Below are 24,200 nucleotides of genomic sequence, written 5' to 3' on the forward strand. Positions count from 1 at the left end.
TGTCTGCCCTACCCCTAGAGTGCAATTTAAAATCGCGTAGGCGCGGAGGGGCGAGGCGGCCCGCGGGCTGAGGAGCAGGCGGCTATAAGCGAGCCGCCGCAGCTGAAGCTGGCGGGGAAGCCGGCTAACAAGCCGAAGTTGCGGTGGTGAGCGAAAGCCGTCTGCGACGATTAGCGCGCGTGGGGCCGCCGGAGCCCCGCAGCGCCGGAGCCGTGACAGAAACCATGCTTGCTTGCATGCTGCTTGCTAACTTGCTTGCATGCTGCTTGCTTGCTTGCTTGCATGCATGCTGCTTGCTTGCTTGTTTGCATGTTTGCTTGCATGCTGCATGCTTGCATGTTGCTTGCTTGCTTGCTAGCATGCTTGTTTGCTTGCTTGCTTGCTAGCATGCTTGCTTGTTTGCTTGCTAGCATGCTTGTTTGCTTGCTTGCATGCTGCATGCTTGCTTGCATGCTGCATGCTTGCTTGCATGCTGCATGCTTGCTTGCATGCTGCATGCTTGCGTGATAGATGAGTCTTTCAATTATTATGGATATTAAACGTATGCCAAAAGATAATTCTAACTGTGAACATTCTGAGATATGATGGTTCTACTTTTTAATTATTATGGTTATGAAATTTATGCCAAAAGACGATTCTGACAGTGAACATTCTGCAATATGATGGTTCTACCTTTCAATTATTATGCGTATCAATTTATGCCTAAAGATGATTCTGACTTACAAAATTATGCGTTTTTAATGTATTACAAATGATGGTATACCAAATGATTTTCTGCGAAATGAAGTTTCTGTCATGCGTTGTTATGCAAAATAAAATTATGACCAAAAAAATTCTACTAATAAAGGTAGACCCATTCACGTGCCATTGCTGCATCACTGCACGGTTGATGCGGTGGCTGGCCGACCATGGGCCTTAGTCTGCTATTACAATTGTGTCAGAATGGTCGATCACTGAGCAGTGCAAGAGGGACGGAGCTATGTAGGTTGTATAGCTCCATCCCTCTCGCACTGCTCAATGATCGACCATTCTTACACAATTGTAATAGCAGACTAAGGCCCCAGGTATGTTACAGGTGCACTTGTTACATATATACACATAGCTTTTCATTCAAGTCCCATTGAACCGTGTCACCGACATTATACACGCATTGTATTCACTACAGATTCACCTACATAACTTATCATAAGTTCCATACAAAATGTGTCAAAATTGTATTTCTAATAAGCAAATCTACAATTAGATAGGTTATCAGAAAACTATATGACTGCACGGTAAGCGCGGTGACTGGGCAACTAGTTACCGCGTAACGTATAGCGAGTTCGATTCCCATACGGAGGAATTGTTTGTGTTTCAACAGTAAGACAAACAAATCCTAGTGTGACGCAACGTTTTTTTAAAAAAGCTGAAGAGTTTGTTAGTTAGAAGTTTGAATGCTTCAATCTTCAGAATTACTGGTCCGATTTGAAATAAATAAGGTACGGACCCCTAATAAGGCCCACCTTATTTCAAACCCTCGTAAAATTTTGCAGATAAAAACAGTAGAGAAATAACATATTGGAAGTTATAATACATTCATTTAAAAGATGAATATCCAAAAATCCAGAAATATGACAAAACAAAAAACGTGCAGTTTTTGACATTTTAATACAAATGTAATCTTAGGAACCGGGCCATTATTGGTGACTGTACCTTATGATAAAACATCACGCTACGATGAATAGAAACGAGCGTGAAGATAATGAAAACTATATAAGTTAATACAACCGTGTAATTGGTCCAGGTACACGCTGTTCTACGAGCACTCAGTGGACGGTCTACCGGTGATGCGCGCGCTGTTCCAAGAGTATCCCAACGAGGAAGATACATACACCATCGATGATCAGTACCTGCTCGGTGAGAATACAATTTACATACACTCCAATCATTTCTTTTTTTATGAAACAAGCCGGTAATCGAGCAGACGTATTACCTGATGGTAAGCAATCGCCGCCGCCCATGGACACTTGAAACACCAAAAGCGTTACAAGTGCGTTGCCGGCTTTTTGGGAGTTGGGAATTTAAGGGTTATTTTCGGTTAGGAATTTAAGGTTCGGGAATCGGGGATGGGGAAGATTGGGAAGGGGGGAATTGGGCCTCCGGTAACCTCACTCACACAACGAAACACAACGCAAGCGTTGTTTCACGTCGGTTTTCTGTGAGGCCGTGGTATCACTCCGGTCGAGCCGGCCCATTCGTGCCGAAGCATGGCTCTCCCACACTTATGATTGTCATTTTGGCGGTAGTAGACTTTATGACCGTCGCATATCGTGTATATATAAATATTAGGTCATGGTTAAGAGCCCCGATGTAACCCGAAACCAGTCGGGCAGGCCCCAAACAGTAAACACGAATAAGCTGCAGTAGTATTATCTAAACTAGATACAATAAACAATTTGAAAAAAATTAAAATTATTATATCGGCTTACTCACGTAACTGTTTGACGAAGAACTCGACTAGTTTCAAGCCATGTTTAGAGGCTCATTTTTATGAGCGGCATTCCGCGATACACTTAAAATGTTAAGAAAAACTTACTCACAAAACTTTCTCTACCCAGGAAACAAACTCCTGGTCCGTCCAGTAGTGGAGCCGGGAGTGAGCAATGTGAAGGTGTACCTGCCCGGGGCGGCAACCCGCACCCTCTGGTACGACGTCGACACGTACCACGCGTACCCAGCCAACGGATACCTCACATTCGATGTTACGCTCTCTAAAGTAAGGCAACCTTATGCTATTGTGCTTGTGGTATTTTACGGAAGTAATATAATCATATGATTTTGACATTTTTCTCGGCTCTTTTATATATTTGCAATTTTAAGTTTAAATATAAAGTAGTCAATTAAATATTCCATGACATAGGAAGTAATTAGATCTGAATGATGCAGATATTAAAATTACACAATGTGTTCATGACAAAGATCGATGTAAACAAACTATAGCACAAAACATTTATAAAAATTAAAATGTTGCCGACCTCATTTGATGCTTTGAATTATATAATACTAGCAAACCCGGCGCACTCCGTTTCGCCACTAAAGTTTTTCCGTTTTCCTGTTTTTCTCTTGAGTTTTTCCTGAATTTTCTTTGCTATAAACCTCACGGGGCCAGAGACCTTTCCAACGAATGCAAAACCGTGGAAATCGGTTCGTGCGTTCTGGAGTTATAGCGTCAGGAAGGAAAACACGACTTATTTTTATATTATATAATAATATTATTGGGTCTTTCGATTTATCCTAAATTACAATAAAAGTAAACATAACAGTGATAATAGCTTGCTTCCTAGAAAACAATTGGATTTATTTATTCATATGGAAAATGTAAAATGTTACAAAATAAATACTTACATGATCGTGTCTCCCATAGATCCCAGTGTTCCAGCGCGGCGGCAGTATAGTACTGCGCAAGGAGCGCGTGCGGCGCTCGTCCGCGCTCATGGCCGACGACCCGTACACCATCGTCGTCGCACTCGACGCCAACGTAAGTTGCACCTTATTTTTTTTTATTTTTTTTTACATTTAATGGGTCGACGTTTGACCGCTATCTCACCTGATGGTAAGTGATGATGCGGCCTACGGTGGAGCACGTCTGCCCATAAGCAACCTATTCACTCGGGCCTTGAAGACACCCAGGTTATACCCATCAGGAAACACAGACTCCGGCAAGGAGTTCCACTCCCTAGCAGTTCGCACAAGGAAGCTTGAAGCGAAGCGCTTCGTGCGAGTTGGTGGGATATCTACCATGAAGCGGTGACGCCTCGCCGATTGTCTTGTGGTTCGATGATGAAAAGGACTAGGGGGAATCAAGTTGTGCAATTCCCCCGCACACTCTCCGAAATGTATCCGGTAAAAAACGGAAAGAAAACTGTTCTAATTAATTGTTCACTAGCTACTTCCGTGCTTAGCTCCTATTGGTCATAGCGTGATGTTTTATAGCCTATAGCCTTCCTCGATAAATGCACTATTCAACATAAAAAGAATTATTCAAATCGGACCAGTAGTTTCGGAGGTTAGCGCGTTCAAACAAACGAACAATCAAACAATCAAACTCTTCAGCTTTATAATATTAGTATAGATGTAATGTCTGGTCCGTGCAGTCTTGTCCTCATGTACATGTACTCAGTAACAGTGGCGTAGCGTGCCTTGCCGGGGTATAAAAATATTTGGGGGCCCATTTTCTTTGGGGGGGGGGGGGGAATAATCGAATCAGCGAATCCATGTTTGGAAGTCCTTATTATTTTATAGGGGTTATAAAGTTGCTGCCAACTTTTGAACGCATGCTTTACACGGACTTTTTTGATATTAAATAAAAAATTGGGAAGGTTTTATTTTTTGCAAGCACTTTGGGGGCCCCGTATAATTGATACGGCAGATACGGAACTAGCTACGCCCCTGCTCAGTAAATAATGATTAACGAATATGTTTGTATACAGGGCACATCAGAAGGCTCGCTGTACATAGACGACGGCGAGACGTACGACTACAGGAACAACAAGTACATCTACGCCAAGCTGGCGTACGAAACCGGCTCTATGACTTACTCGTGAGTATTGTGTTCGTTAACCGACTGATTCAGAGGAGGGGGTTGTGTCTTTTTACTTCTTAAGATATGGAGCGTTCATACTGTAAATTTCATCCAAATATTTACAGCCATTTTTGAGAACATGGTTTTATATTTACAATATACAAATACTGCTTCTATTATTGGATAGTTCTAATCTGTTTTGTAGAAGAATTAGCTAATAACAAATTGCGAAAAGCAGCCAGTGTAAATTTAAACTTACACGATTTATTCGAAATTTTGCTACATTATAAGATTTTCTGTAAATTAGTTTATAGTTTCAATAAAATCTTAACCACTTGTATGTCGGTATATAAGACACAATAGAAAACACATTGTGTCTCGCGTAGATCTGCGTTCCGACAGACAACGAGTTAAATGTTTTTAGGGAACAGAGAGTAAAGTTCCCTAAGAAAAGGAGGATCCTCCGACCAGACGAGGTGATCGTGTCTGGCGGGCTTTCTGCCCAACTGTTGTTCGTTGGGATTTTCTATCCATGTAAACTTCACATGTGCGATGCAGGATATTTATGACGTCATCCGTTGATTCGCTCGTCGATAGTCTATGTGCGACTTCTGTCATCTGTCACTTGTTACTTGTCAATGTGTCGCCACAAAAGTTTTTAATAAAATCTTAAATGTACCCAACAGCTTCGTGAACGAGAAAGCGAGCTACCCAACTCGGTCGTGGGTGGAGCGTATAGTCATTGCGGGCATCAAGAACCCCCCCAAGACGGCCAAGTTGGTGCAGGGGGACAAACAGACATCGTTACAGATGACGCTACACAAGGGCAACGATGTACTCGTCGTCCGCAAGCCGGCCGCCAGCATGGCCCAGCCTTGGAAAATCATCTTTAGCTATTAAGATTTTAGGTAGAAAATGAGTTGTTGCTACTAACCGGCGAGGTAAGACACTTACTTTCTAGACCGTATACGTACGTTGGAAAATCATCTTTAACTATTAAGGTTTTAGGTTGAAAATGAGTTTTTCTTTCTAACCGGCGTAGTAAGACACTTTCAAGACCGTACATGTACGTTGGAAAATCATCTTTAAGTATTAAGATTTTATGTTGAAAATGAGTTGTTGCGCTTACTTTTATTTAATGTCGAATATCTGTCGTGGTATGATGTACTAAAGTTCTAAATTCTTCCACTAAAGTAGGAGTAATCATCACAAGAGTTCTACAGATAATAAGACACGTACTTTCGAATAATACCGAACACGTACTTTGGAAAATCATCTTTAAGTATTAAGATTTTATGTTGAAAATGAGTTGTTGCGCTTACTTTTATTTAATGTCGAATATCTGTCGTGGTATGATGTACTAAAGTTTTAAATTCTTCCACTAAAGTAGGAGTAATCATCACAAGAGTTCTACAGATAAAGTTCTAGATATAGAACCTATAGGCTTGCTTACTTTGTACTACTGCCATGACTGTTTATACAAGGCTATTATCAAAATCTGATCATCCGTTTAGGAGATGAATACCACAGACAGACGTAAGTACAAAGTAATCGAAACGAGACCGCGTTCGCTCTGATTGGTTCGTTTATTGGAGTCGGCCAATCAGAGCGCCGAACGCGCTCTCGTTTCAATTACTAAACGTAAAGCAAACTCGTACTAAGGGTACTGATACCTAAGCATGTTTAAATTATAACTCTTTTTACCTTTTTAAATTTTATAAAATACTAGCGGACCCGACAGACGTTGTCCTGTCTACACGTCTTTAATTTGAAAATTTCCAAAATCAACAACTACTAATAAATTAAAAAAACATTGTCCAGCGGACAAAATTGTGAATCTAAACCATTCTCAGATCCCCTTGAACACACACAAAAAATTTCATCAAAATCGGTCCAGTCGTTTAAGAGAAGTTCAGTGACATACACACTTACAGAAGAATTATATATATAAAGATAGTCATGATAATGTCTAAACCAAAGCCGGTAAGTAGCAACTAAAATAAAAAAAAAACTCAAACAAATAGGTTTATTTATTTTTCGAGTAAATGGTTCGTTTCTGATGTACTACAACTATGCTACGTATTAGTCATACTAGTGTGTGGACTTTAAATGTCATGGAATTACCCGACTGTACCGAAAGGAGGGTTATGTGTTTCAAGTGAGATGTACGTAACGTTTACTCGTTGGTTTATTAGTAGAAATGTTCTATTTTCATTGTATTTTTAAATTTTGGATTGCTATTCTTTATGACGTAACTGTGTCAACTGATTAATATGTGCTCGTTTTCAACAATCACCCCCTAAACCATCTCTTATCTAAGAGTTACTTAGCATCTAAACTAACCCTTATTTGTACTGTTCGGTGTCACTTAAAGATTGGTGAAAACCAGTGTCGGTAAAAGTCACCTATCTTGACTTAGGGGTCTCCTTAAATTTAGGGGAGGCTGGTGGAAATGCGCATTGGAAACATGATATTATTTAAAAGCTTAACCTAATATTTTTAAATACAGTCAAAATATAATTTTAAACACATTGTTTCATTCAGACACTGTTTTAAGCAATGAAATAAACTGTGATTGTTATTTATATACTTAATATTAAAAGTATATAAAGAAAATTTGGTAAATAAATGTATAAAGGAACAGTGTCGAAGTGAATACAACTCTATATCAAGGCAGTAAGGACTAGATTTCAGTGTAGGAACTCAGTGATCAATCATTTCTAGTTACACAAACTTATACCTACTGGTATTTGTGTACTATAGAAGTTAAATTGAACTTTAACTTTTGCGAAATATGGTATAATTTCATATGTATGCATACTGTTAGGAAAACACCGTACATATTTCTTTAGAGGTTCTTCAAAAAAGTATTGCTCGTTTTGAAAGACTCTGTGAAGTCTTGTAGTGTATTAATGTGCTATAAAGAGATATACTCTTTCACCAAGTAAGACTATGAACATTGACAAAACATACATATGTTAAAATCACACTTTTATTGTATATGAGCATAGATAGCAATTACAAAGATTTTCTTACATATTTCTTGTGTTCCTTTGTTACTAATTAATAAAACTTAAAAAAAAGGGATAGCGTCCGTCAAAAGCATAAATACATTTATAGTCAAACTGAGAACCTTTTTTTGAAGTTGGTTAAAAAGTAGGTAGTATATATTATTAAGATCTTTTTTTCAATACGTACGGTGTTTTAAAGTATGCCTATGTATGTACTATCTACCTATATCATATATCTGAAGGTACGTTTGTGTAACAGAACTCCCAAATAGTTGTAATCATTAGTACATCTAGAGTATGATAATCGCTCCGTAAGATTATAAGTACCTAATACATTTTTTAAAATAAAATAATTAAAATTATACAATTGCAATTGTATTTTACTCATCCCTAAAAATACTGTAAAGTATTTCTCTCTGTATTTTATGAATTATAGTTATATAATGTGTGACCAGTATGTATTATTCCATGTTGTAGATATAAAATCGTATTGAACTATGTATTGTCCGTTGGTTAGATAAACTTCGCAATTCAGTAACGGGTAAGGTATTGAAGAATTCTATTGTATGTATGTGATAATAAAATACATTTTAATTACGTTACGTGGTTTTATTTCATTTACTTTCATTCTCGGGATTTTTGGAAGCGTATTAAGGGTCAGTCAGTGTAACTCCTGTAAGCCATGATCTACAATAGATACAACCATGAAAACACCGGAACACTGAAGTCCAGCGCGTCTCAAGGTAATGAATAAGAAATATATTATTAGATTAGCAGAAAAAGAAAACTATAGTTTCCACTTCCTTCAGTGAATTTAATGCAGGAGACAGAATGACTTAGGAATAAAGGCTCAAAAGAGACTGCACAACTGGGAGAGGCCCAGTCAATACTTATTGGTAAGTATAATTGAAATTAGGCTTAGACAAAACAGGAGGCCAGGAGGATGGTTATGGTTGTTCAATCATGAACCGCAATAAAATGATTAAAATGCAATTTTGGCGGGCAAAAATTATTCATAGACAACTATTACATAATCTGTTTCCCACTGACATAAGATAATAATGACAGAGAGACTGAGAGACAGCAAACGCCAAAAACAAACATCACAGTAGCTGTCACTTGTTCTATTCCTTGATTTGTTTTGGAAATTACGAAAATAAATAAACTGCAAACAGGAAGTCTACCAAAATACTCTAATAAAACAATTATATCTAGCCCACAAACCAAATATTAGATTCCTGTATATTATTATAGAACAAACAATGTGAAAACTTGAATGTTTTGAGAAGCAAATCGGAAAAATGTCTTCAGCTCTTGAAAATGAAGATTTGGAGAATGTGGCGCTCGTTAGGATGGAGGACGTTCAGCCTTCGAGGGATAGGATAGACAGGACAATAGAGATACACATCCCTCCTGCGTCTGAGGAGGATATTTTCGAGGTCGGTCAGGATGATATACTGGATTACAACGATTATATTGATGAAGATAGTGACTCAAATATCGGGAGTATGGTCTCCGTGCACTCTGAGGAGTTGTGTGATGAAGAGGATGAGGATGGGTGCAGTGATACCGAAGAGGTGATTGTTCCTGAACTGCTGGACCATCCAAGAATGAAGGACCCTTTGGTATGTTTATTTTGTGACCTGGCCTTGAACTAGTTTTGAGATAAATGTCGACATATTAATGTAGGTATGTAAGATTGGTATGTGCATTTCCGCGGCGCACAATGTAAGCCTTGACCAATGAAAGAGATAGTTTTTAAGATTCAAGAATTATTTTTACTGTATTTGATTGGTATTTTCTTAAATCAATCTATGACAGTTGTGATAAACTTTAAATTTTCTAATATAACAATTCACATATTCTTAATTAAATGGACCCATATTCTTTGTCTTTCCATTGTTTTTTTTTTCTTTATTATTAAAATTAGATTTTGGACTTGGCCTGTTAAAAAAAAATTAATGCTTTATATTTAACTGTATTAAACAACAATTTACTTTATAATCCACAGAGAATAAGAACACTATCCAAATCAGACCAGACAGACAGTTGGCCGACATTGGAAATATTGCCCGGAGGTGTAATAAAGAGTTCCATAGACTGCGAAGTATTTCCGACCAAAACGGAAACTAAACCGTCGAGGGAGGGCCAGGGAGAGATGATGTATGCATGTGCCAAATGCTCGCAAATGTTCAAGTACCTGTTCTGCCTTGTCAAACATGTTAAATGGCATGAAGATCAGAGCAAAGTGATGAGTACTCCGCATTTACGGAGAATAAGTGAGTATTTAACATTTATTTAGTTAGATTTTTTTTTATTTGTTTCAGTTTCGTTAAACAGGATTTTTTTATTTCTTTGAAAATGGGTTATTTTATTGTTCTTTCCTTTGGAAATAAATACGAAAGTTATTTTAGAAAATTATAAAAATCTGTTATTTTTTGTAGGTGATATCAAATCAATTGATCATTTAAAGCCTTAAACTGATCTGACTATCAATTGATAATTTTAAGCCTTACACTGATGACCTTGACTTTGAACTAGAAGGCATAAATAAAAAATATTTTGTTTTATATAAAAGTATTTCTTATTTTACAGATGGATACAAGCCCCAAGAATACATCTGCCTACACACAGGTAATAAAAAAATAATGTTACCAGACACAAATTGTAAAGGGAAATTACCAAAGAGGTTAAAATCGTAGTATTTTTTTTATTTATTAAGATAACTAGGTTTACAATTGTTTTCATGTTGTGTTTAGATTTTTATTTTTCATTTAAAAGTTTTATTAAATTGTTATTAGGCCTAGGTACTGTAAAGCAGAAAGAGAAAACTTTTGTATGATATTATTTATTATTTTTCAATTAAATGTTTGTGCAAATTTAATGGGAGGTTCTGTAAAACTGTACCCTTAGTACGAGTTCAGATTGGCCTGTGCAAATAAACCAATCAATCAGAGCGCCAAACACGCTCTCGTTTCAATTTCGTGAAACGTAAAACTAACTCGTTCTAATGGTACTGGTTCTAAGCCTATTTAAATAATCTCCCTCCTATAATTCAGAGGTGCAATAAAAAATAGGGCTTGACTCCTATTTTGTTGTGATCATAAAATTACCCATTCAATGGTTTGTTTTTTTGCTAAAACCTATCACAGACAAGTGTGCTATAAAGACCAAAAATGTTCAAGTTGCTAAAATGGTGTAACCAACAAGACATAAAATAGTGCCAATCCTTTTTCAGAGTCAAATGGGTAGCCTTTTAGGACTGGCAAAAAATTATTACTTTTTAACATTATGGACTACTTTAATTACATTTAGTTGTTATGCATGAACCCAAATAGATTACTATTAAAGGTACGCGTCCAAGGGCCCGCAACGTACGCATCGCACGCAACGCAACTTGTATAGAAACGCATACAACTGCGTCCACGGATCCGCATCGTACGGACCACATCATTGGCAATGTCTACTCGAACATGCGATGCGTACCGATGACGTTATATGGAATGCGTAAGATACGTACGATGCGGGTCTGTTGACGCTTACCACCGCTTACCTTAAAAGTCAGACTATAAACTTAGTGAGGCTAAGATGCTATTTAATCTTAATAGTCTGTCTTGTATGAAATGTTTAAAATATTAAATAAGGATAATTATTTCGTCACTATTATGTGTCGAAAAAGTAAAATATCGAATATTTTAAAAAAAGTGAGTGACTATGTATGTGTTTTATTGGATCAATAATATGTGTCAAACATTTTGTATAAACTAAGTGTATATTTTGTGTCTATGTATGTGAGTTCTCTATGTCGATATAATAGTAACGTAATATAATATTTTCATATGTCTAAGATATAAGTGTATGTTAATAAATATGGTCTAATCTTACTAACAAGTGATTAAGGCTAAGTTACATTCAATTTGTTTAAAAAACTTTAAAAAAGAAAGGGCGTGAATTTTCATTACTCCATTGTATTTAAGTCAGGTAATATCCCCAAAGCCTTTTCCTAAGTCTAAAAAATACTATGCTAAAACCACATCAAAGTCGGTTCAGCCTAAAGTGAGATAATCGCGCACAAACATTCATACATATAAGTCAAACTAAGAACCGCTTTTATTCTAAAGTGGATTAAAAATATTTTCTGTTATACTACTACGTTTAATGCAGGATTTATGTTATTTATTTGTTAAGAAAAGTGTTTTTAAAATATGATCGTTGTAATAATTAATGTAAACAAAATAGGTAATTCCTTCATTCATATCGAAACACTGAGTCTTGTTAGTAAGTTAAGTTTCAAGTCAATTTCTCAGTGAATTTTACTACCCTTAGTATCGTAAGTGACCCGGTTGTGGCCACTTTAAGAATTTTGTCGACTTTAAGGCTTTCTTAACTTAGGAGATTTTGTCATCACGAATATATTTCTTGTAAAAAGTCATTTAACATGTATTAACCTTGCCTAAGAAAACCCTTTTTTTAAAGAACGTCAAATAGAAAAATAACTGTATAAAAAAGAAAAAAAAGGGAGCTTGTGCCATTTTTGGCCAGATTCGTGCCATTTCTGGCCACGGTCGTGTGCCAGTTCTGGCCATCAAAAAATACAATAAAAGTAATCAAAAATTAATTAAATTTGATATTTTAGAAACAATGGTTTTCATTTTGTCTGGAAAATATGAAATATTATTACTTCACTTGAATTTAACTTACAAATAAAGAGATCAACATTTACACGACGTTGGTAAAAGCTGCAAAGTAAACTGACCTCCCTTTGTGTGAAGGCAATTTATTGCATCTCTGAAAATGAAAAATATGTATTTGTTGATATGTAAAGCCAAGGAAAAATAATAAATAAATTACGATAAATGACTAGAATTAGGGCGTTGATGTACAAAAGTTTTGGCCAGCCGTGTGGCCAAAGATGGAGAAATTCATAATTTTGTCTCCATTAGTGGCCACCTTCTAATAATCCCACTTCAGAAACATATGGCGACAAAATTACATTAGTTCCACTTAGACAATATATTCTTTATGTAGTATTAACATAAACATCCAAACAATAAGCAAAGATTAAAAAAATAAAAACCAAATCCTCACCCGCTCGCCTTAGCCTTTTTGTTAAGATCTTAACAATTTCACCCTCAACTAAAAAGAATGACTTGTTGCATCGAAGTGAAGTTTGACACATCAAAGCTGCCAACGGTATCAGTGTCTCCAATATTCAATATTTTAAATACTGTACATCACAGAGTAATTTATTTGTCCATGCCTTAGTTATAAATATTTGAAGGCCCAAGTGGCCACAAAGGGGTCGATGGCCACAACCGGGTCACTTGCCCTACGAGTTTGTTTTACGTTGACCGAAAACAAAACGAGAGCGTTTTGTCGCTGATTGGTGGGTTTATTTGCGCCGGCCAATCAGGTTTCGTCCTATGTATTTTCTTAAAACAACTCGGTAGTTTTAAGGAAAATCAGGAGGTGAAAACGAATTAATATATAAGAAATATGTATACTTATTGTTCTTAAAGGCATACATATCTAGGTATATGTTTAGTATAAGAAGTAGGTATTGTTTTAAATAAGGGACAATTCTTAAATCACACGAAGAGTTATTCCGTGAACCGAACTCCGACTATGAAATTAATCTTTATTCAAAATTCAATAATCATCATAAATAAATTAAATGTAATTACGCACAGTTAAGTAGCTCCTATAAAGTTATTTGCCTGTACTAGGACTTCAAAGGAGAGATGAGTTAGATGAGTTCTTAAAGCAATCATTATCTACGCGTAGTTACGTCCCTTATTTAATGTTTAAATGGTCTCGAATTGTATATAAAATAATTAACCTCTGTTTAATCACCCCCTGTCCATGTATTTCATAAGATACCATTATATCCACTTTGTTAACCAATATTATCGTTGTTGTGTAAAACGCTCAAAACAAAACTCTTGACCTCTCTGAAGTTGGCACGTATGCAGGAGTGAGCGAGATGTAATTACACATGAACGGTTGCGAAAGAAAGAGACAACGATAAGATTGTAGTTTGTAGTAAACTTCAGACAGGTCAAGTTATGTTGGTAGTTTTTTAAGTGTATTTTTAAGATGTCGTCTTTATTTTGTTTATTATAGTTTTGTTAAAAATTTAAAGTTAGCATTGACTGTAGTATACAGAGATTTATATGGTACATAGCACATATGAAGTTTGCATACAAAGAAACACGGATAGAAAATCTCAACGAATAACCGTTGGGCTGAAAGCCTGCCAAGCACAATCACTTTGCCTGGTCGGAGGATTCTCCTTTTCTTACGGCCAATTTTAATAACCTATCTATCTGTACATTTGCCTACTAGAAATCGAATTTTGAGACATTTTGTATGGAGCTTATGTTAAAATATTATCTCTAGTAGGCAAATCTTCAGATAGATAGGTTATTGAAATTGGCAGTTAGGGAACTATACTCTGTTCCCTAAACAAAATCAAATTTTAGTTTTCTGATTTTAATTATTGTATAGTCAATGCTCAATGCTAACTTTGATTTTTTTAACGTTATCGTAGTGATAAAAATGTATTATTTTGGTTCCAAGGGGCCACATATTGTTAGTCAATTAATATATTATATATCAACTGTTGTAAGTTTTTTTTAAACAAAATATTGAATTTTTTTAACAAATAAACATTTTAAACTTTAAAACTTTGTCGTTTATTTAAAAAAATGTTGACATAAATTTCATATTAATTTAATAAATATACAACAAACAAAAGCATTAAATAACATTATTTTTAATAACTTAACAATTTTACTGTTTTTTTTACTATGGAAATTATGTTGCGTACTTATTTCTAATTTAGATTTAAATATTTCATGGCATTGATGTCGTCATAAGATATTTAAAAAACAAATCCTGATTGACATAACACATGATATTTTAAATTTTGTTACTTTATAGGAAACAATTGATATAATGCATTTATGTAAATACCACATTGAAGGTAAATCATTTAAGATATTGCCTTTAGTAATAGAAGAATGTTATCATTTACCAATGGTAACAACTAATTTTATTAAACTGCAATAATCGTCCTTAATGGGAAGGTAATAGGGTAGATGACAAATTTTTATTTTAAAGTCCGTCTTGTAGACTATTTTAAAATATTAGACACGTATTTTTGTATTTTCTTATGTTAACAAATACTTTGGAAGATATCTCGATTTGAAATAATTATTGCGTGACGTCACTTCTAGATACTTTTTATACGTATAATAATGACGTATTTGCTCCTATTTCTAAACTTTCATTCATCTAAGTATTGCTATTTTATATGACAAAATAAACAAATTACGTGTCTAATATTTTTCCATTACCTAACTGACGGACTAAATAGATTTTTAATTTCCATACCCCGTTATCATCCCTAGGTGAGGTCCTAACTTAAGTAACATAGCAAAATCACTTGTTTCCAATCGAATTTCCCTCAACAAAATCTTTAAAATTATTGCACAATCCAACAGCAAGTTAAGCATCGCCTACAAACTAATTTTAGTTTTAATTTTTAATCTACATCAGTCTTTGCAATTGTTCTAATTCTTTCTTCTTCGAATGTAGTTTCTCTTTGTCTATGGCCTGCGCCCACGGCGGGGCATTCGCCAAATAATGCCCACTCGCGAACTTTGCTTCTAATCTCGATAAACTCTCATTCAACTGTTGAATTTTCTTTTCCAGTTTCGTCTTAGCCGCAAATATCGCCAACTCCACATCTTCACCCAACAATTCAACGTTCACTTCTGTATTTTTATCCAATACCGCGGTCACATAATTCTTTTCCGGATCCGATTTGAACGCCACATCACTACACCGCGATAGATTTAGAAATACCTCCTGATTACTCTGTATATCAGTTCTCAAAGTTTCGTCTAAATTGTTAATGTAAATTGAAGGTCGCATTTTATTCGAAATGTTATAAAGAGCCTTTAGCTCCCTAACCAAATATATCGTGTTCATAAATCGATCCACTTGCTTCTCGATAGCGCTGTCTTTCCACTCCATAAAGTGTTCCCTAAAAGGGAAATCATAATATTTGTTTGGTCCGTCTTTAAAGTTGAATATGATGTTATTTGAGAAGGTGGGCACTTTTGGAATTAGTTCTTCTGTCAGATACACCATGAAAGGCGCGAGGCACCTCAGTGATGTATTTAATACGGCGGATAACGTGTGAGCGTGAGCATACGCCTTTACTGGATCTTTACCGGCAAACCCTGGTTTGGTAGCCTCCAAGTAAATATCACAACACTCATTGTACATAAAAGTCCTTATTGCTTTTGTAGCTAAATGGAATTCGTAGTTATCCATAGACTTGTTGACTGTCTCTACCATATCTGACATTCTGCTTAGGATCCATTTGTCGAAATACGTAAGGTTGGCCTTAGTTATCTCTGTGCTTAAAGCGGGCAGCTTGGAGTACGAGAGCTGGGTATACCGAACGCTCTGCCAAATTTTATTGCCGAAGAGTTTGTTAGAGTGACACATCGCAATGTCAAAGTTAACAAAATGAGATTTAATATCGTGTGACAGCAAAGTGAACCTTAAAGCATCTACTCCACACTCCGGTATCCCTTTAGTTTGCATGAAGTTCGCCTGATGATACGCCAAAGCTTTGTCCATTTCAGTCAAACTCAAAATTCCATTTCTGTGCAATTCTTTCGTTTTGTCTTTAAGATTCTCCATATTAATTCCTTCTACAACGTCTATAGGGTCTATGACATTCCCTCTACTTTTGGACATCTTGGCGCCTTTACTGTCGCAAATCACGCCGTGCAGTAAAACCTTTTTGAATGGCAACTGGTCTGTTAACTCTAATCCGAGGATGACCATCCTATGGACCCAGAATCCTAAGATATCGTGTCCCGTCGCTAACAGATCTAAGGGATAGAATTTCTTAAAATCTTTCTCCTTGGCAGAATCCGGCCACCCCAGCGCTGCGAACGGATAGATCCCTGATGAGAACCAGGTATCAAGTACGTCCGGATCTCTTTCAACTTTGATCAGGTCGGGTAAGGTTCTTAAAACTTTTGAAGCCTCTACTTTAGCCGCTTCTTCGTTTTGAGCGGCGATCCAAACTACATTTCGATCGACTTTGCATTTGTAGGCTGGGATCTGGTGTCCCCACCAAAGTTGTCTGGAGATGCACCAGTCACGGTCGTTGCCGGTCCAGTTCTGCCAGTATTTGACGTACTTCGCGGGTTCAATGACCAGGTGGCCTTTGTCGACTAGTGCGGCGGCCTTCTCGTTTAGTTTACTGCAGGATAAGAACCATTGTTCTTTGGGTAGATGGTCTATGATGCCGCCGCTTCGACTGCATATTGGTAAGGTCATTGGGTGTGGTTTGGCATCCCTTAAAAGGCCTAAATTATCTAGTGTCTCTAAGATCAGCTGCCGGCATTCATATCTCTTCAATCCGTTGAATTGGTCTGAAGTAGTCATTCGTCCGTTTTCATCAATAACTTGAATTAATCGTATACTGTTGTTCTTTTTTGCTACTTCATAGTCCACTTTGCTATGCGCTGGTGTTATTTTCACCGCGCCGGTTCCAACTTTTTTGTCAACGAATTCGTCTTTTATGATTGGTAATGTTTCGTTTCTAAATGGATGCCAAACTCGCTTACCTGCCAAATGTCTGTACCTGTAAATGAGTAATTTGTATATTCGACATCAGAGTCTGTAGCAACAAAAACAACCAGGGGCCTTAGTCTGCTATTACAATTGTGCTCAGTGATCGACCATTCTGACACAATTGTAATAGAAGACTAAGGCCCCAGGGGTGGCGACTTGCAAAAGTAGCAATCGTATATTAAAACTACGTTTAAAAAACCGACTTCCAAAAAGTAAAATCCCTACGCTAAAAACCAAAAAAAATCTATGCAATGATAGTTTTTTTTTGGTTTTTGAAAAAAAGGCAGTACAATTACTGCCTTTTTTTATGGAATAGGAGGCAAACGAGCAAACGAGTCACCTGATGGTAAGCGATCAGCGCCGCCCATGGACACCCGCAACACCAGAGGAGTCACAGGTGCGTTGCCGCCCTTTTTTTAAAAAGGAATATGCTCTTTTCTTGAAGGTTTGAAGGTCGTATCGGTTCGGAAATACCGCCGACGACAGCTCATTCCACAGTTTTGCTGTGCGAGGCAGAAAGTTGCGCGAGAAGCGCACAGTTGTGGCCTGCCAACCATCTATATGGTGGGGATGGAAATGCTGTCGTGTGGGTCGATGGCGAAAAGAAGCGGCAGGTATAAGACCAAACAATTCCTCAGAGCACTCCCCGTGGTATAAGCAATAGAAGATGCACAACGAAGCTACATCTCTACGCATTGCCAAAGTGTCAAGTCGGTTTGAAACTTCCTGACACTCAACAATCCGAACCGCACGCCGCTGAACGCGGTCCAGGGGATGAAGCTGGTACTGGGGTGCCCCCGCCCAAAGATGAGAGCAGTATTCCATATGGGGCCGAACTTGCGCCTTATATAGAAGCAAGCGATGGGCTGCAGTGAAATACTGCCTCGATCTGTTGAGCACACCAAGCTTTTTCGAGGCTAATTTAGCCTTATCCTCCAGATGACCACGGAACTGGACGTCGCTCGAAATGTTGATGCCAAGTATTCCAATACCGGCTGAGGCAGTCAGAGGGGTACTTTGAAACTGAGGTGAGACGACCAACGGTAGTTTCTTAGCGGTAAACACGCAGACCTGTGTCTTAGTAGGGTTAAACTGGACCAGATTAAGTTCACCCCAATCTGAGATTCTCTGCAAAGAAGTCTCGATTTCTGACACAAGTCTGTTTCGGCTTTCGATGACGTTTTCCCGAGAAATGTTAGCGCGGCCGGTATAATAGGCATCACCTGTACTGTCATCCGCATAACAATGAATGCCGCTGATTTGCAACATATCATTGATATGGATGAGGAACAAGGTAGGTGATAGCACGCAGCCTTGAGGAACACCTGCGTTCACAGACAGAGAGTCGGAGCATTCCCCGTCGACAACGACCTTAATGCTTCTGTCTGTAAGGAAGCGCCTGTGCCTACACACTGCTAGTTTAGAAGTCGGTGCCACAAATTCAGTTGGCCGAATTGAGAACTTCCTTCTTTTTGGGAAGTCGGATAAAAACAGAATTCTATTTACCTTGATCAAGAACTTAAAATTTTTTGTTTGCAAAATCAACGTTACTCACTAAGAAAAAGAGACAAAAATTTATAATCAAAATTACCTTTTATCCTGAGGATGTACAGCAATCGCGATATCACCCAACATAGTCTCCGGCATCGTAGTAGCAACCACAATATCCTCATCCGAATCAACCAACTTATATGCAAAGTGGTATATCACACCAAACTTAATGGGTCTATCATACCCGGGTACAATCATGTCTTTTGGGCCATTTACAGGGACATTGTCTACTTCAATATCGGAGACAGTAGACTTTAAAGTACTGCACCAGTTAACTAAGGCCTTTTTGCGGTATATGAGACCTTTTTTAAATAGTTTTATGAAGGCTGTGTTTACAGCGTTTGTATGCTTTGGGTCCATGGTAAAAGTCTGTCGACCCCAGTCGAGGGAACAACCAAGTGTTTTCAATTGGTTCACTATAGTATGTCCATGTTTTTCCTTCCATTTCCAGACTTCTTGTAGGAACTTCTCCCGTCCTATGTCGTGGCGTGATACATCCTGTTTTGTTTTTAGATATTTTTCTACTACACCCTGTAAAAAAAGAACAGGTAAGGTATCAAGTTTAATTTCTTGTCTTTCGGTACATGCGACATAATAGAAAACACGTTATGTCTCGCGTAGATCGTAGATCTGCGTTCTGACATACCATGGGTTACCCGTCGTGTGCCGGAACGCAGATCTATGTAAGATGTGAAGAATATATTTAAGTGTTGTACCTGTGTAGCGATCCCAGCATGGTCTATGCCGGGCAACCAGAGCACATTGTGGCCCCTAGACCTCTTGTGTCTTACAATCACATCCTGGACTGTACATGCTAATGCATGACCTGAAATATTAATATTTTATATAAATTTTATTATAACTTTTGCGAGACATACTAAATTAATTATTATGTGATTGGTTTATTCATGTAACTGTTTGACAAGGCTACTGAGTAACATCAGCTTGAGTAGCAGCTTGTGTAGCAAAATGCTGCTCATAAATATGAGCCTCTAGCATTGCTTGAAACTAGTCAAGTTCCTCGTCAAATAGTTACATAAGTAAGCTGATATAATAATTAATTAAATAACCAATTTATATATATTATAAATTAATTAATTAATTAATTTATTTATATTTATTACTTAAAACATATTTTGAAAGTAGCGAAAACCTCTATGATACACACTCGATCCTGTACTGTGGGGCGGTAGCAGCTTGTCGAGTGGCTAACGTCAGATTCTCGAATCTTGACGCAGCAGTCCGACCAAAACCAACAGTACCAGCCTGGCAATGCAGGATTGAACGTCGTATCAGTGAGGCCAGGGTGCTTATCGGCAAACTATCCTGTTTCAGGGAGGGCAATACTCGTCCTAGAGTGATGCGCTTTGTAAGACGTGCATTTGTGGGGACTGAAACCAGTCCTCATGAATACATGTCGCGTGTTACAGAGCGCATCGACTTCCTGAAGCAGAAAGTCTACGCATGGGCAAATCGTATCAGGCGGTACAAAAAACGAGTTGAGCGATATACTCAGAATCGCATGTTCCAAAGAGATCAGAGATGGGTATATAGAAATTGGGAACGATCCAACCAAGATGTGACTGATGGGCGGCGACCGGATGATGAAGCAACTAACACATTTTGGCGCAACATCTGGTCGGTGCCTGTCAGCCACACAGAGGATGACTGGATTTGTGATGTTGAGCGAAGGTGTGAAACTGTGCCAGAGATGGAGGAGGTGATAATCACCTCCTCTGATGTGAGCAGTGCAGCCTGTTCGGTCCCAAATTGGAAATCACCGGGGCCAGACGGGCTGCACAACTTCTGGCTCAAATGGTTCACCAGTTCACACGCTCGCTTAGCATCACAGTTCCAGGCAGCTTTAGAAGCTGGATCGTTGCCACAATTTCTAACAACAGGCGTTACCCATCTGCTCCATAAATCAGGTAGTTCCACTGAACCCAAAAATTATAGACCAATTACATGTTTACCAACGGTCTATAAACTTCTTACATCTATTTTGAGAACAAAAATAACAAAACATATTGAAAAACATTCCATTATGTCTGTATCTCAAAATGGATGTAAGAAGGGGTCTCGTGGAACTAAGGAGCTACTCCTTATTGATATGGTTGTAAGCCAACAGGTTCGTCGGTCCCGAAAGAATTTGTCTACATGCTGGATAGATTATAAAAAGGCATATGACTCTGTGCCACATACATGGCTCATGAGGGTGCTGGAGTTGTATAAGATAGATGCAACTCTACGCGCCTTCTTGCAGTCATGTATGAGGCAATGGAGTACTGTGCTTTGCTATCCGGGATGTAGACAAATCCAAGGGAGTGAAGAACCTGTAAGGATAGTGCGAGGAATATTCCAGGGTGACAGTCTGAGCCCACTATGGTTCTGCTTGGCCTTGAATCCTCTCAGTACTTTATTGGAGGCTTCAGGGCTAGGCTATCCTTTGCGGAGAAGGGGTCTAGTCATATCCCACTTGCTTTACATGGATGACCTCAAGTTGTTTGCTCCAAATAACAAACAACTGATGGAACTACTGAAAATAACTGAAAAATTTAGTAGTTCCATCAGAATGGAATTTGGAGTAGATAAATGTGCTGTCATGCATGTGAAGCGAGGAGGGATTGTGGAATCTGAGGGTCTAGAACTCTCAGATTTCACAAAACTAAGAACGCTCTCCGCAAATGATACTTACAAGTACCTGGGTATGTCAGAGGGATTAGGCATTAATGGACCGGACATGAAACAATCGTTACGGGAACGCTTCTTTGGCCGCCTGAATAAAGTGCTGAAAAGTTCATTATCAGGCGGAAACAAGGTGCGAGCCTATAACGGTTGGGTCATGCCGGTCCTGATGTATTCTTTTGGTATACTCAAGTGGACTCAGACTGAACTTGACGCCCTGGATAGGCGAGTCCGAACACTACTGACTGCAAATCGTATGCATCACCCTCGTTCATCGATCATGAGGTTGTACATCCCGCGGAAGTGTGGGGGTCGAGGCTTATTAAATGCTAAGACCCTTTATAACCGTGAGGTGTGCAACCTCAGGGAATATTTCCTGAAAGTAAACGAGGGTATGCATCGAGAAGTAACAGCAATGGACAATGGATTCACTCCACTATCTTTAGCAAAAGAGAATTGGCGCAAACCTGTGGTATTAAGCGTCAATGACCGCAAGGAGGTATGGCATAGCAAGGAGCTCCACGGACGCTTCTTCCGGGCCCTTCATGGACCCAGTGTAGATTTTCTGGCGTCCGTATCTTGGCTACGATTCAGTAATCTCTTTGGTGAAACTGAAGGATTTGTCTGTGCAATTATGGACGAAGTTATCCTTACGAATAACTACCGGAAATATATTATTAAGGATGGGACCGTTGACATATGTCGGGCATGTCATAGTCCTGGTGAATCCATAAGACATATAATTTCTGGTCATTGTGGTCGTTTGGCTAATGGTGAATATTTGCATAGACATAATCAGGTGGCCAAGATTATCCACCAGCAACTTGCTTTGCACTATCAACTTGTTGAGTTTGAGGTTCCATACTACAAGTATGTGCCCGATCCAGTTCTCGAAAACGGCCATATCACGTTGTACTGGGATCGATCTATCATCACTGACAGGACTATTGTAGCCAATAAACCTGATATAGTGGTGATAGATCGGCAAGCGCGCCGCGCGATGATAGTCGATATCACCATTCCTCATGACGAGAACCTCGTGAAAGCTGAAAAAGATAAACAAATAAAATATCTTGACTTGGCTCACGAGGTTGTCGACATGTGGAGTGTGGATTCGGCTATCATTGTGCCGATAGTCGTGTCAGCCAACGGATTAATACCCAACAGCCTCGACAATCACCTTAGGAGGCTGGGGTTGGGCGGATGGATCAAGGGCCTGATGCAGAAGGCAGTACTCCTCGAAACGGCACGTATGTGAGGAGGTTTCTGTCTCTGGAGCCCTAACCACCGGTAGCTTGGACCATGTTCCCGCTACTGGTCGGCTCCTATTTATATATTTTTAAATATTATTTTATATTGTGTGTTTTAAATATTATTTAAAAATGTAAATTTAGAGAATTTTAAATAAATATAGAAGAATTAAATAAATAATATAGACGATCCCTTGAGAAGAGGGGTAGCTAACAGATTTCTTCTTTTGATTTTTATGACAATATTTGTCTAAAAAAATGTGTAGATAAACAATTTAAGATGTTAGAATAACAACAAAATGTTTAAATCAGCTTTGTTTTTCCAAGTAGTAAGAAAGATTACTTTTGATTTAATTGTGATTATCTTTTATTAGACCGTTTAAATGTCTGTAACGATTTTCAAAGCCTTTTTCCAGATTTCTATACCTAAATTTTAATTTTGTTATTATGTATTTTTAACCTGATATTTGCAATTCACTTAATTCTTCAGCACTAATGGTAAAGAGTGTTACTACTTAGATCTATAGTCTAAATAGAAGCTTTCATTTAACAAATTAGTAAATATTGTATAATATAAAGATAAAAATTCTAACCTAAATGAAGAGACCCGGTGACGTTCGGAGGAGGTAGCACCATGCTAAACTTAGGTTTTGTGCTAGTATTTTCAGCGGTGAACAGATTATACTTTTCCCAATTTTCATATTTCTTCTTTTCTACATTTCGGGGCTGATAAGCATTTGCAGAAACATTTGGTTTCAAAACTATGTTTGTTGTACTCGTTATAAGCCTCTGGTGTAGTTGTATATGCTGGTAGGTTACTTTATAATTTTGTAAACGTAACATTTTGCTCAATTATTTATAAAATATGCATTAAATCTAAGCCGCGATCAGATTTTTCCGAAAATTGTTTTGTTTTTGACAATATCAAATCTTTCGCGTTCCATATCTATTAAATTTAAAAAACTATCTCTATCTCTTTCTGATGCCAGATTTAAATATAGTTCTATTTCGTTTTCATGCTATATAATCTATTTTTTCTAATAACATATTGAACATTGAACTGAGATTGTGAGATTTAAAAATAAATTTACAAATGTCAAATTCAGACAGCAGCCCCGCTCCGTTCCTTTTAAATAGACACATTTACAAAACTAAAACATAAATAAGAAATGAATAAAAATCTGAAACCAATATTAACTCCCACTGCATATTATATGCTACGTCTACAAATATAATATGGAACAAAATTAATAATAGAAGCTTTGCCAGTGTCAACGAACAGTTCTGTCTGATGCGTGTAAAGAAACAGAGTGAAATCTGGGTTGCCCACTAGATAAGTTACCCTACAATCTTGGAATCATGAAGTGTTTTATTATATGTTTGTATGTAATTTTATTCATTCTAAATATTGTATGTGTGATATATGAACTTGTTTGATATTACTCAATATATTTTTAATTCAACAAATCTTTGGGAACA

The 24,200-nt window shown here is 37.7% G+C and overlaps 3 protein-coding genes across 6 annotated transcripts in view; 2 read left to right on the plus strand and 1 right to left on the minus strand.

Annotated features, from left to right (window-relative positions):
* The window catches only part of LOC118276613 (neutral alpha-glucosidase AB), a 29,838-nt gene extending 21,669 nt beyond the window's left edge, over window positions 1-8,169 (plus strand). For 2 of the 4 annotated variants that reach the window (XM_035594960.2, XM_050699781.1), the window contains exons 16-20: window positions 1,784-1,896; window positions 2,598-2,755; window positions 3,404-3,517; window positions 4,470-4,579; window positions 5,248-5,602. In XM_035594960.2, the coding sequence (XP_035450853.2) occupies window positions 1,784-1,896; window positions 2,598-2,755; window positions 3,404-3,517; window positions 4,470-4,579; window positions 5,248-5,461 (709 nt within the window). In that variant the 3' untranslated portion in view covers window positions 5,462-5,602. Of the gene's footprint in view, window positions 1-1,783; window positions 1,897-2,597; window positions 2,756-3,403; window positions 3,518-4,469; window positions 4,580-5,247; window positions 5,603-5,658 lie in introns of those variants that run through there. The other 2 variants (XR_007706151.1, XR_007706152.1) reach the window with 2 other exon arrangements.
* A 479-nt stretch (window positions 8,170-8,648) lies between these two features.
* On the plus strand, window positions 8,649-14,258 carry LOC118276614 (uncharacterized). Its single transcript, XM_035594963.2, has 3 exons — window positions 8,649-9,197; window positions 9,584-9,851; window positions 10,168-14,258. Exons 1-3 carry the CDS (start codon window positions 8,874-8,876, stop codon window positions 10,272-10,274), a joined length of 699 nt encoding a protein of 232 aa, XP_035450856.1. The 5' UTR covers window positions 8,649-8,873; the 3' UTR covers window positions 10,275-14,258.
* LOC118277022 (valine--tRNA ligase) lies at window positions 13,280-23,675 on the minus strand. The gene is made up of 4 exons (XM_035595679.2): window positions 23,315-23,675; window positions 19,503-19,612; window positions 18,827-19,317; window positions 13,280-17,245 (listed from the first exon to the last, which is right to left on the minus strand). Exons 1-4 carry the CDS (start codon window positions 23,562-23,564, stop codon window positions 15,124-15,126), a joined length of 2,973 nt encoding a protein of 990 aa, XP_035451572.2. The 5' UTR covers window positions 23,565-23,675; the 3' UTR covers window positions 13,280-15,123.
* Between the last annotated feature and the right edge of the window lie 525 nt (window positions 23,676-24,200).

The sequence above is a fragment of the Spodoptera frugiperda genome, chromosome 17 (genome assembly GCF_023101765.2).
Source record: "Spodoptera frugiperda isolate SF20-4 chromosome 17, AGI-APGP_CSIRO_Sfru_2.0, whole genome shotgun sequence".
In the NCBI taxonomy this organism is placed as follows: domain Eukaryota; kingdom Metazoa; phylum Arthropoda; class Insecta; order Lepidoptera; family Noctuidae; genus Spodoptera; species Spodoptera frugiperda.